General features: G+C 44.3%; 2 protein-coding genes across 2 annotated transcripts in view; both read left to right on the top strand.

The window, feature by feature from the left end:
• The first annotated feature begins 1207 nt into the window (after nucleotides 1-1207).
• cdkn1bb (cyclin dependent kinase inhibitor 1Bb) lies at nucleotides 1208-6235 on the top strand. The gene is made up of 3 exons (XM_080437583.1): nucleotides 1208-1972; nucleotides 2696-2837; nucleotides 4525-6235. Exons 1-2 carry the CDS (start codon nucleotides 1318-1320, stop codon nucleotides 2827-2829), a joined length of 789 nt encoding a protein of 262 aa, XP_080293709.1. The 5' UTR covers nucleotides 1208-1317; the 3' UTR covers nucleotides 2830-2837; nucleotides 4525-6235.
• Nucleotides 4534-14166, top strand: part of kcnq1.2 (potassium voltage-gated channel, KQT-like subfamily, member 1.2) — a gene marked incomplete at both ends in the record, with an annotated part of 67432 nt that continues 57799 nt past the window's right edge. The window contains one exon of the mRNA XM_080438258.1: nucleotides 4534-4626. Coding sequence (XP_080294384.1) covers nucleotides 4534-4626 — 93 coding nt within the window. The remainder of the gene's footprint in view (nucleotides 4627-14166) is intronic.

Here is a 14166-nt window from a genome sequence, read left to right as displayed (position 1 = left end):
ACCACCAACAAAGTTGCTTCTTCAACCATAACTTGTGTTTCTAAAAATCTGCAGTGGTGTAAAGTAACTAAGTACATGTACTCAAGTACTGTCTTGGGTACAATTTTTAGGTATTTGTACTTTACTTGAGTATTTCCAATTACCAGTAGGCCTACTTTTACTTCTACACCACTACATCCACACTTGATTGATTGATTGATTGGTGTACTTTATTTAGTAAGACATGAGAGCAACAGTACATGGAAGTACAAATTCACAATACAAGGTCTACTAAACTGGAAGGCTCATAAAGCACTAAGTTTGTTTAAAATGAGATCACCATAAACACAAATCATGATTTACACTAGATCTACAAGCTCACATTGCGTCGCAATGCGATGCATTGTGAGCTTGTAGATCTGCTATTTTCAAAAAAGAATTATACATGCTTGTGAAATGGGACATTCTGCATAATGAGTACTTTCTACTTTAAATACATTTCTATACCAATACTTTTGTACTTTTACTCATGTACATTTAGTATTCTGGATTTGTACTTGTCACAGAGTATTTCTACATTGCAGTAATATTGATACTTTGACTTAAGTAAAAAAAAAAAGTGAGTACTTCTTCCACCACTGCAATCCGGATACATTTGTGATGGTTGGCTACAATGAAACCAGATCACCTTAAGAGCGCGGGGCGGGCCCTAAGCCCTGTAACCAATGAGCGGCCTTCTCGGTGTTAAATAGCTTTCTGTGTCAATCATTTCCCCCCCCAGTCAGTCAGATCAGCCTCCCTCTGAAATCCCAAGAACACATCTTTCAATCGCCATATTGGGTTCTGAAAAAAGGTTTGTCTGGCAATTTCTTCCCCTCTTCTTCATTTACTACTACAGGACGAGAGTTGACCTTTAAAGGCTTCGGGGTTTCGTGCAGCACTTTGTTTGTGTTGATCCGTGGAGAATACTTTGTGGAGAATCCTTTGATTGCACAAGCCGTTGTTTTTTTTTTGTATCTATTCTGGAGCCTTTTGGTGCAAATGCATGCATTTTGTGTTGATCCGTCGTTTTACGCCTGTTGTGGAGCCCGAAGAAACGGCGAAACCAGAGGAGAGGATCCGCAGCTTTGAGTTGTTTTTCTGTGTTTTTTTCCCCGGACTTTGATTTCGTGGAGAGAGAGGGGGGGGACTGGAATAATAATATATATATATATATAGAGAGGGGGGGGGCTGGAATTTTCTTTTGGTTAAAAAAATAATTGTGTTTTTTTCGGACGATCTTTGATTTCTCTGAGAGAGAGGGAGGACTGGACTTTTTTTTTTTTGTTTAAAAAAAAAATGTCCAACGTTCGCCTTTCGAACGGGAGCCCGACGCTGGAGCGGACGGACGCCGCGGCCGCCCGGGGGATGGACCGGGACCACCGGGACCACCGGGACCACCGCCCCAAGCCGTCCGCCTGCAGGAGCCTGTTCGGCTCCGTGGATCACGACTCTCTGAGGAGGGATTTAAAGAGCCATCTGCAGGGCATGGAGGAGGCCGCCACGGCCAAGTGGAACTTCGACTTCTCGAACCACGCGCCGCTCAGAGCCTCCGTGGGGCCGCGGGGCTTCGACTGGGAGACCGTGGACCGCAGGGACATCCCCGACTTCTACAGCCGAACCCAGTCAACCCACCGCCACCATCACCGGGGTGAGGGCCGGGGGTCGGCCAACGGAGGAGGGGGATCCGGTGGGGGCAAGAAGCAGCAGCAAGCCGTCGTTGCTGCGGCTGGGAATAACAATGTGGATGTAAACGGGAATCATCATAATAACTGTGTGGTGCTGGTGGGACAACAGGGGACCTTAGTGGGACAACAGGGGACCCTGGTTCAGGGGACCCTAGTGGGGCAACAGGGCACCGGAGGATCCGCCACGGAGAGGGCTGATCTCGGGCTGATGGAGTGCAGCGAGCAGTGCTCGGGAGGGCAGAGGAAAAGACCTGCTGTCTGCCACGGTACTAACAACACCTAGAATATTACTATTAGTGTTTTAGCCCTAGTAGTGTTTTTTTTTTTTTTCACCTTACACATATTTTTGGTGCGCGTGTGTGAGACGATCACACGCACATAATGTAAAACACACCAGTACCACACATTAGTATCGCATATTTTGCAAAATTAGTATCATATTAGTGTCACAAATTGTAACACGGATCGCATGTTGCAACACGGTAACAATATCACATTATTGTAACATAATATCCCAGGCCTGTGTTCTGTAACGTAAGATCACATTGCAACATAGTATCACACATTTTAACATGATCTCACATTTTATCACATTGTAACATAATATCACATTGCAACACATTTCAACCAGATCTCTCACATTGTAACACAAGTAGCCTTGATCGCACACATTGTAACATAGACTATGTTACAATGTGTGCGATCAAAGATACTTGTTATTATTATATGTGTTACATAGTATGACACATTGTAACATAGTATGACACATTGTAACATAGTATGACACATTGTAACAGTTCTGACACTTAATAGTCGTATGGATAGAGTGGTGGAATGTGTTGTTGGTTTTCCATCAACAACAGACTGTGATCCAACATGTTATTTCTATGGAAGTTGATCTGCAACTCGCAGGACGGAGTTAAAAAAACAACAGTCCAGCTCGGTTGGTTTTTAACTAATCGTGACCCTTTTTGTGTTGCTTTCTGCAGAATCTACTGCCCTGTCTGCCCTGTCTGCCCAAACTAAAAGATCTCACACTAGTTCGGATGAAGTCCGTTGCCCAAACATGACACTTTCTTCGGAACTAACGCCCAGAAAGTCCAGTCCCAAACGGCAAACGTGAGGATGAAGGTAAGAACGTTTTTTTCCTCTATTTTATATATATATTTTGTTTAATGAAAATACAACCGCAAAATACTACAGTCAGTGTATTTATTTATTTATTGTATTTACCCAAAACATGTTTATGACTGATGTCCATGACCATTTCACATCAGTCACATTACATTATGTAATATAATGTAACACAGTCACATTACATCATTTCTAATTCTAAGCGCAAATAGCTCGACTAGACTCAAACAGGTCCGTTTTTACTCAGTAACTCCCAACGTTCATCTCATTTGTAGAGAATATAGTTTTATCTCCACCTGACGGCAGAAAGCTACCTTCTCTTTTCTTTACGAGCAACTCAATATGTACGCACGCCACTGCTGTGTGTGTGTGTGTGTGTGTGTGTGTGTGTGTGTGTGTGTGTGTGTGTGTGTGTGTGTGTGCCTAAGAAAGACTACGAGTCTGTTTTTGTGCACAAAATGTCAGACTCTCCTTCTTCGTAATGCATCGTTAATGTGTTTGCGCCGCTATTAGAAGCTTTTGACTCCTTAAAAGCTTAAAGCCTATTCTTTACAAAAGCGTTTTTGTTTTTTTTATCAACCAGTTAATAATAGAACCCCCCCCCCCCTGCGTGAGACGTTTAGAAAGGGTTAAGAAAAAGTGCGTATGTGCTCATATTATGCGACTTTTTTTTTTTTTTTACTACAACCGTCTCTCTCTCTCTCTCTGTCTCTGTCTCTGTCTCTCTCTCTCTCTCTCTCTCTCTCTCTCTCTCTGCGCCACGGCGAGGCTGCAGTTTCCGACGAAACTGTAAACAAGTCCTGAACACAACACTATAGTAACACGTCAGCAACCACTGAGGGGCTGGTCTCTCTGCTGCGTGTGCGTGCACGCACTCACACACAACCTCTGCCCTGCGTGCGCGCGCGACCTCACTCGCTCACTCACTCACACACACACAACCTCTACCAGCCCTGCTGTGCATGAGGAGGGGCTGGTCTTCTTGCAGTGCACGCACACACACACACACACATCTGTCTTGTTTCTACTGAATAGGGCTCCATAGTTGCTTGTGACCTAAAAAAGCCTGTTTAAATAAGGACTTTTTATTCAGAAATAAAAGTATGCTTGTTGGACATATACACAGAAAAGATACTTGCTGTTAATTTAAGTTTGACAAACATCCTATACTCTGTTTATTTATTTTTTTGCTCTATCTGTATTCTATGATAAGAGGCATCAGACTACACAGTAAAATACTGTTCATTTAACTCTGAGAGGGTTCAAATGTAGGAGAGGAGTCGGCAAAGGGTACGAATGTAACCAAATGGTGCATTTGGTTATATTCGTACCCTTAATGAGTTATAAATGCATAATATTAACCACTGAGGATTTTTACTGTGTATGTGAGAGGAGAAAACTATACCATAACATTTGCTTCAACCAACTCTTGCCCACTGTGTTTCACAAACTGTCTTTGGGAGGGTTCATTGCATGGTCTTTGAGAGGGTTCATTGCATGGTCTTTGAGAGGGTTCATTGCATGGTCTTTGAGAGGGTTCATTGCATGGTCTTTGAGAGGGTTCATTGCATGGTCTTTGAGAGGGTTCATTGCATGGTCAAAAGAAGTCTAAATGTCAAAAGTTTATCCCGACCGCCCGCCTAAAACCCCCTTTTTTTTATATGTTTCTCTCTTTCTCTTGCAGAGCCGAATTATGTTTTCCCCACTCATTCTCGGGGAAACGTCAGTGTTGGCCGACTTGGAAGAGGAACTATACAGCAAACAGAAACATATCACACTCTCCTCGGTAACGGGACATTTTCCTCGGTAACAGGGGGAGAACTTTCCTGGGTTCCAGGGGGAGACGCTGTTCAAGCACTGAATAGTAACACTAAAGTTGTGGCACTCAAAAAGTTACTGCCTCTAAAAGCAGTCCATGTAGCAGTGTGCAATTAGGTTTGATTTCCTTTTTTGCTCATTTTCTTTCTTTTTTTTTTACTACCTGTGTACATATATATAAATATATTATATATATTATTTCTCTCCATATGTAGCACATTAAAAAAAACTTTTTTGATTTGAAAACAAATCCTTTCTATGTAAGAGAAAAAAAAGTGTGAATTTTGATTTGACTTGAAGAATTGCAGTGTAGTTTGAGAAATGTTTTCCAAAATGCTGTTTTTGTTTTAATTATTATTATTATTATTATTATGTTTTTGTATTATTTTGAAAGGCAGTGTGACTTTGGCCTGTTTTTTGTTACATTAAAAAAAGTAAAAAACATGCTCCTTACAGTTTTGGTTAAACATTATACAATAATGTATAATATCTACAAGGGGGGGGTCTTCCCTGTAGTTCTGCGGTGAAGAACGGTACAGATGTATCATGTAGCGCATTTCTGCTTTATCATTATTATGTTTCTCTGGGGTTGATTGTGTCATCACGAAGTGAGGGTTTATTATTATTATTATTATTATTATTATTATGTGAGGTCTGTCGTCCCCCCCCCCCCCCCATATGGAAGAATCAAACCAGTAAACGTTAAGAATACATTTCTGTTTTTGGAAGGGGCGTGGTTCTAATTAAAATCTGCCAATATTTATTATGTGACAGCCAATTAATCCTATTCTCCTCTCTCCCCCCCCCCCCCCCCTCAGCCATGTGTGTGTGTGTGTGTGTGTGTGTGTGTGTGTGAGATCGTGTGATCGTTTCCTCTTTGGTGTGTTGTTGTTGTTGTGAGGTACTCATGTTAGTGAAGGACAAAGAGCGTACAGATTGCACAGGTAGAGTCACGTGACTATCCCCATTGTTTAGCCTCTAACAGAGAGGGGGGGAGGGGAGGGGGTTTGGAGGGCTGCCTCAAACTTTATTTGTGAATATCCCTTACAATACCAAATACATGGTTGCTTCAGTTATGGTTGCTTCACGGCTGTGCTTCTGTATGTTCATTTAACTCTAAGAGGGGTGCTAATGTAACCAAAATGAACCCCTATTATTATTATTATTATTATGGGTCCCTTTTGGTTCCATTTGCACCCCTCTCAGAGTTACACATGCATACATTATCACAGAGTTTTACTTTACTGTGCAGCAACAACCGTGCTCCTTTTATCGACTTCACATTGTATTACTTTGTGATAAACTAGAGAGAAAACGACTTCATGTAGTTGTTTTGTTCTTTTCATTTTGTTTTTGTTCATCTTTTTATTTTCTGCTGTTAGCCTGCTGAGGACGTGAACGTGTCGTCCACAAGCCTCCCGTCTATTTGCATATCGTCGCTGTGGGGCAGTCAGGCAGAAACCTCTTATCTCCATATTCTTAACTTTTCGTGTTTGTTTTCAGTAAATGAACGCCCCGCTTGATCATACTACAGCGTCTCACAAAAGCATCAAAAGTAGCAGATCTACAAGCTCGAAACGCGGTGCTAAGCGACGTGTTTTGAGCTTGTAGATCTGCTACTTTTGATGTTTTTTAACCCATTAATACCTGTAACGCATCTGTGTCACTTTAGATTTCTTTGGCTATTCAAAAATAGCAGATCTACAAGCTCATAGCGCGGCACCGAGTGCCGCGCTATGAGCTTGCAGATCTGCTATTTTTGAAAAATCGTGAAAAAATATTTTTTATATTTTTTTCAAAAATCTGTTAGGATTTAGAAAACTTTTTAAGAATCGGACTCAGGCCTTAATGGGTTAAGTTGAATCCTGAAAAGTAACAGTTTTGGTTTTTGGAGATATGAGGTTTCCACTTGACAGATCAGATTATGGGTTCAGACAGACCAATGTACACCCAGAGAGAGAGAGAGAGGAAAAGCAGTCACCGTTGCCTGTGTATTTGTGTAAAAAATCTTTGAAAAATGTACCTATGTACATAACTTTGTAAAAACACTGAGAAATTATACTAACTTATTTATGTCAAGCTTTTTTTTTTTTTGTATGTATGTAGAATAAAAATGGGTTTTTGATTACGGTTATCCAAAGTGGCATTTACATTATTATAATTGTCTTATTTTGTAAAAGCATATTTTTGGTAGTTTTTTTTTTGTTATCAATAAGGTTGCAAACTGAGCCTCGTAAACTATTTGATGTGCATTTTTGTAATGTGTGGTTAAAAAAATATGTTGCAATCAATTAAAACGGAAAATTTAATCTAATTTTGTTTTTGTGTGTTTTTCACTTGGTGACACAATGCCTTACACAATAGTAGCAAGATTATTTTACGTAAATTATACATTGGAACATTTGCCTAATGTCCTATTTTTTTTTTAAAAGAGTTCAATGACTTTGCAAGACTGCAAAATAAAGCCATCTTTGTATCTCTATGTTTACTGTTCAAAAGGCTTCTTTTCTAGATGCAGAAAGTGTTGTTGTGTGCACTGTTATTATATATATGATATTTTATATTATGTTATTATATATATTTGTATCTCTATGTTTACTGTTCAAAAGGCTTCTTTTCTAGATGCAGAAAGTGTTGTTGTGTGCTGGGCAGCCACACAGGCGTTGCGGTTCAAATAGTGACACTCCCACTGGTGGAAAAAGTACTCAATTGTTTTACTTAAAGTATCATGTATCAATACTGCTATGTAGAAATACTCTGTTACAAGTCAAAGTCCGGAATTTAACATTTACTTGAGTAAAAGTACAAAAGTATTGGTATCAAAATGTACTTAAAGTAGCCTACCAAAAGTAGAAAGTACTTATTATGCAGAATGTCACATTTCACAATTTTGAAAATAGCAGATCTACAAGCTCACATTGTGTCGCCATGCGATGCATTTTCAAATGGCCAAAATGTATATAGAGCTGAAGTGGTTAATGTATGTTTTGTAATAATCAAAATCTACAAAGTAACTAACGTTTTCAAATAATTGTAGTGGAGTAACTAAAAAGTACAATATTTGAATATTAGTAAATATTTGCATATAAAGTAAAAAAAATACCTCAAAATTGTACTTAAGTACAGTACTTGAGTAAATATACTTTCCACCACTGTCAAATAAATAGTGACACTCCCAATATGAGTCGGCTAGTATATTTTTGAGCGGGGCTGTTGATTGACATGCTGGCTGTCCAATCACATTCAAAGTGCAGAAAGCAGACCACTTGTTGCAGCCAGTCATATTCTGTGTGTGTGTGTGTGTGTGTGTGTGTGTGTGTGTGTGTGTGTGTGTGTGTGTGTGTGTGTGTGTGTGACTGTTTGAAGTGGATGGATTTCAGGGAAACAAGGCTCTCCTCATCGGCGAGGTAAAATATGTTTATATCATATGGTATATGGAATATGACTTCATTTACAACCCCCCCTCCCCTCCCTCTCTCTCTCTCTCTCTCTCTCTCTCTCTCTCTCTCTCTCTCTCTCTCTCTCTCTCTCTCTCTCTCTCTCTCTCTTTCTCTCTCTCAGTCTCTCTCAGTCTGTCTGTCTCTCTCTCTCTCTCTCTCTCTCTCTCTGTCTCGCTGTGTGTGTGTGTGTGTGTGTGTGTGTGTGTGTGTGTCTGTATGTGTGTGTGTGTGTGTGTGTGTGTGTGTGTGTGTGTGTGTGTGTGTGTGTGTGTGTGTGTGTGTGTGTGTGTGTGTGTGTGTGTGTGTGTGTGTGTGTGTGTGTGTGTGTGTGTGTGTGTGCGCGCGCGCGTGTGTGCTTGCGTGTGAAAAAGGGACAATTGCTGTAATAGTTTAATTCCAGTGCTTATTTTAAGTTTATTCACGCCCTTTATATTTAGTTATTTGCTTATGCATTTGCAAAGGATGTTATTTTTGTGCATTTGAAAGGTGAACATTTTTTTTACATATTTTACTTTGTTTAATAAAAAGTTCACAGACAGCGAAATACATAAATACATACACAACCTTAACAAAGCAAAACTGACAATAAAATATATATTATAGGGGGGGAGGGGGTTCAGTTCCACAGTTCATCAACACCATGAGTAGTTCAATACAATTTAAAAAAAAAACATAGCCAGTCACATAAGACACATGACCACCACACTCCATATAATCTCATAACCCAACAGATCAAATAGATCATTTCTGTCCTACCTACTCATTACTGATAAATAACAGTGCCACGCTTTTAAATAAGATGGTGTGATACTAAAGTCACTATATTTATCACATTTATTACACTGATTAGTACCTTATGGAATGCTCATTTATTTAATTAACTTATTTCATTTATTTGTGGTGAAGTGAAAATAAATCTTTAATAAATAAGGGGCTTATTTACTTTCTCTCATAACATTTATATTGTTTTGTCTGAAGCTGTAATTTGACATTTTGATGGAATAATTCTTATTACATAATTACATAATTAAATGCTATAAAGTGCTGGTTCTCAAAGCTTTTCCTGGCCCCCAAATTAAGATGTATTTGGCCGTGGACCCCCATCAGGGACATCCATACAAAATGTGTAGTTAAAATGGTTCAAAAATATTCAAAAACGTTTCTAATAAAAAAATAAAAAAATAATTAGCTGATCTACAAGACCGATGTATACAGGATTAGAGTTAAAAGTGTTTTAACTGATTGTGATGCTATTAACTGTACATTTTACTGGGACCCCCTGGAACCCCCCTCAAGGACTCCTGCGGGATCCCCGGACCGCACCTTGAGAACCACTTCTATACAGTAGCTATACAGTCAACAGCAAAACATGACGCATTACAGAGCTTTGATTGATTGATTGAATATTTTATTAGGCAAAAAATGTAAAACAGCTGCAGTTACATTTAAGATACTTTGTCTAACAGGTCCGTTCATAAAAGTCCTTGCGGACTTGTTTCCAATGAGGGCCTTGGTATTCAGCTCTATGCCTTTCAGCTCTATGTATTCAGCTCTATGTATTCAGCTCTATGCCTTTTATATATTATATATTATAACATACATTATATATATATACAGAGCTCTATGCCTTAAGAGGCCTTTTATATATTATATATTATAACATACATTATATATATATATATATATATATATATATATATATATATATATATATATATATATATATATATATACAGAGCTCTGTGCGTTAAGAGGCCTTTTATATATTATAACATACATTATATATATATATATATATATATATATATATATATATATATATATATATATATATATATATATATATATATATATATATATATAATATATATATATACATACATATATATATATATATATATATATATATATATATATATATATATATATATATATATATATATATATATATATACAGAGCTCTGTGCCTTAATAGACCTTTTATATATTATATATTATAACATACATTATATATATATATATACAGAGCTCTATGCCTTAAGAGGCCTTTTATATATTATATATTATAACATACATTATATATATATATACAGAGCTCTATGCCTTAAGAGGCCTTTTATATATTATATATTATAACATACATTATATATACTAGCCCATACCCGGTCGACGACCCACCCACCACCCAAGACAGACAGAGGTTACTCCAATTATATAGTAGGATATATACAGAGCTCTGTGCCTTAATAGACCTTTTATATATTATATATTATAACATACATTATATATATATACAGAGCTCTGTGCCTTAATAGACCTTTTATATATATATATATATATATATATATATATATATATATATATATATATATATATATATATATATATATATATATATATATATATATTAGGCACAGAGCTCTGTATATATATATATATATATATACAGAGCTCTGTGCCTTAATAGACCTTTTATATATTATATATTATAACATAAATATGTGGTCTCTGTCGGGTGGAAACCTCATATGTCCAAAACTGTTACTTTTCAGGATTCAAATAAAAAAATTGCAAAAATAGCAGATCTACAAGCTCGAAACACGTCGCTTGTAGATCTGCTATTTTTTATACTTTTGTGTGACGCTGTAGTATGATCAAGTAGGGCATTAATTTACAAAAATATGGAGATAAGAGGTTTCTGCCTGACAGCAACGATACACATATTTATACATATATATTTATATATGTGTGTGTGTGTGTGTGTGTGTTTGTATATATATACACACACACACACACACACACACACACACACACACACACACACACACACACACACACACACACACACACACACACACACACACACACAGTCAACCTAATAACAGGAAGACACCTGCAGCAGCTCTTTAGGTGGTGGGGGGGTGGGGGGGGGGGCTGGGTGGGTACATGGTTGGTTGTCGGGGGGAGGAGGGGGGGGGGCTGGGTGGGTACATGGTTGGTTGTCGGGGGAGGAGGGGGGGGGCTGGGTGGGTACATGGTTGGTTGTCGGGGGAGGAGGGGGGGGGGGTCTGGAAGTGTGCAGGTGGGTAACCTCAGCCTGGTTGTCCCCCCCCCCACTCAGAGCACGGAGCATTGTCCCAGTGTGTCTGTGTGGGCCTTTGTGTGGACGGCCATTGTGAGGGCCCCGGGGCCGGTCACTGTTGTGTCTGGGGCTTCTGGACTCAGACAAAGGGCCCGTCTAGGAGCCTCCTCCACCCTGCTCCTCCACTCCTCCACCCTGCACCACCACCCTGCTCCTCCACTCCTCCACCCTGCTCCTCCACTCCTCCACCCTGCTCCTCCACTCCTCCACCCTGCTCCTCCACTCCTCCACCCTGCTCCTCCACTCCTCCACCCTGCTCCTCCACTCCTCCACCCTGCTCCTCCACTCCTCCACCCTGCTCCTCCACTCCTCCACCCTGCACCACCACCCTGCTCCTCACTCCTCCACCCTGCACCACCACCCTGCTCCTCCACTCCTCCACCCTGCACCACCACCCTGCTCCTCCACTCCTCCACCCTGCACCACCACCCTGCTCCTCCACTCCTCCACCCTGCTCCTCCACTCCTCCACCCTGCTCCTCCACTCCTCCACCCTGCACCACCACCCTGCTCCTCCACTCCTCCACCCTGCTCCTCCACTCCTCCACCCTGCTCCTCCACTCCTCCACCCTGCTCCTCCACTCCTCCACCCTGCTCCTCCACTCCTCCACCCTGCACCACCATCCTGCTCCTCCACTCCTCCACCCTGCACCACCACCCTGCTCCTCCACTCCTCCACCCTGCACCACCACCCTGCTCCTCCACTCCTCCACCCTGCACCACCACTCCTCCACCCTGCTCCTCCACTCCTCCACCCTGCTCCTCCACTCCTCCACCCTGCTCCACCACCCTGCTCCTCCACTCCTCCACCCTGCTCCACCACCCTGCTCCTCCACTCCTCCACCCTGCTCCTCCACTCCTCCACCCTGCTCCTCCACTCCTCCACCCTGCACCACCACCCTGCTCCTCCACTCCTCCACCCTGCTCCACCACCCTGCTCCTCCACTCCTCCACCCTGCTCCTCCACTCCTCCACCCTGCTCCCACCACCCTGCTCCTCCACTCCTCCACCCTGCTCCTCCACTCCTCCACCCTGCTCCTCCACTCCTCCACCCTGCACCTCCACCCTGCTCCTCCACCTCCTCCACCCTGCTCCTCCACTCCTCCACCCTGCACCACCACCCTGCTCCTCCACTCCTCCACCCTGCTCCTCCACTCCTCCACCCTGCTCCTCCACTCCTCCACCCTGCTCCTCCACTCCTCCACCCTGCACCACCACCCTGCTCCTCCACTCCTCCACCCTGCTCCTCCACTCCTCCACCCTGCTCCTCCACTCCTCCACCCTGCTCCTCCACTCCTCCACCCTGCTCCACCACCCTGCTCCTCCAATCCTCCACCCTGCTCCACCACCCTGCTCCTCCACTCCTCCACCCTGCACCACCACCCTGCTCCTCCACTCCTCCACCCTGCTCCACCACCCTGCTCCTCCACTCCTCCACCCTGCTCCTCCACTCCTCCACCCTGCTCCACCACCCTGCTCCTCCACTCCTCCACCCTGCTCCTCCACTCCTCCACCCTGCACCACCACCCTGCTCCTCCACTCTCCACCCTGCTCCACCACCCTGCTCCTCCACTCCTCCACCCTGCTCCTCCACTCCACCACCCTGCTCCTCCACTCCTCCACCCTGCTCCCCCACTCCTCCACTCCACCCTGCACCACCACCCTGCTCCTCCACTCCTCCACCCTGCTCCTCCACTCCTCCACCCTGCTCCTCCACTCCTCCACCCTGCTCCTCCACTCCTCCACCCTGCACCACCACCCTGCTCCTCCACTCCTCCACCCTGCTCCTCCACTCCTCCACCCTGCTCCTCCACTCCTCCACCCTGCTCCTCCACTCCTCCACCCTGCACCACCACCCTGCTCCTCATCCTCCACCCTGCTCCTCCACTCTCCACCTGCTCCTCCACTCCTCCACCCTGCTCCTCCACTCCTCCACCCTGCTCCTCCACTCCTCCACCTGCACCACCACCCTGCTCCTCCACTCCTCCACCCTGCTCTCCACTCCTCCACCCTGCTCCTCCACTCCTCCACCCTGCACCACCACCCTGCTCCTCCACTCCTCCACCCTGCTCCTCCACTCCTCCACCCTGCACCACCACCCTGCTCCTCCACTCCTTCACCTGCACCACCACCTGCTCCTCCTCCCCACCCTGCTCCTCCACTCCTCCACCCTGCACCACCACCCTGCTCCTCCACTCCTCCACCCTGCACACCATCTGCTCCTCCACTCCTCCACCCTGCTCCTCCACTCCTCCACCCTGCACCACCACCCTGCTCCTCCACTCCTCCACCCTGCTCCTCCACTCTCCACCCTGCACCACCACCCTGCTCCTCCACTCCTCCACCCTGCACCACCACCCTGCTCCTCCACTCCTCCACCCTGCCCACCACCTGCTCCTCCACTCCTCCACCCTGCACCACCACCCTGCTCCTCCACTCCTCACCTGCTCCTCACTCTCCCTGCTCCTCCACTCCTCACCCTGCTCCTCCACCCTGCACCCCACCCTGCTCCTCCACTCCTCCACCCTGCTCTCCACCCTCCACCACCCTGCTCCTCCACTCCTCCACCCTGCTCCTCCACTCCTCCACCTGCTCCTCCACTCCTCCACCCGCACCACCACCCTGCTCCTCCACTCCTCCACCCTGCTCCTCCACTCCTCACCTGCTCCTCCACTCACCCTGCCACCCTGCTCCTCCCTCCTCCACCCTGCACCTCCACCCTGCTCCTCCACTCCTCCACCCTGCTCCTCCACTCCTCCACCCTGCACCTCCACCCTGCTCCTCCACTCCTCCACCCTGCTCCTCCACCTCTCCTCCACTCCTCCACCCTGCTCCTCCACTCCTCCACCCTGCTCCTCCACTCCTCCACCCTGCACCTCCACCCTGCTCCTCCACTCCTCCACCCTGCTCTCACTCCTCCACCCTGC

The sequence above is a fragment of the Gymnoscopelus braueri genome (assembly GCF_963280865.1).
Source record: "Gymnoscopelus braueri genome assembly, chromosome: 9".
Lineage (NCBI taxonomy): Eukaryota > Metazoa > Chordata > Actinopteri > Myctophiformes > Myctophidae > Gymnoscopelus > Gymnoscopelus braueri.
Note: the sequence above shows the minus strand (reverse complement) of the source record. Positions and strands in the feature narration are given on the sequence as shown.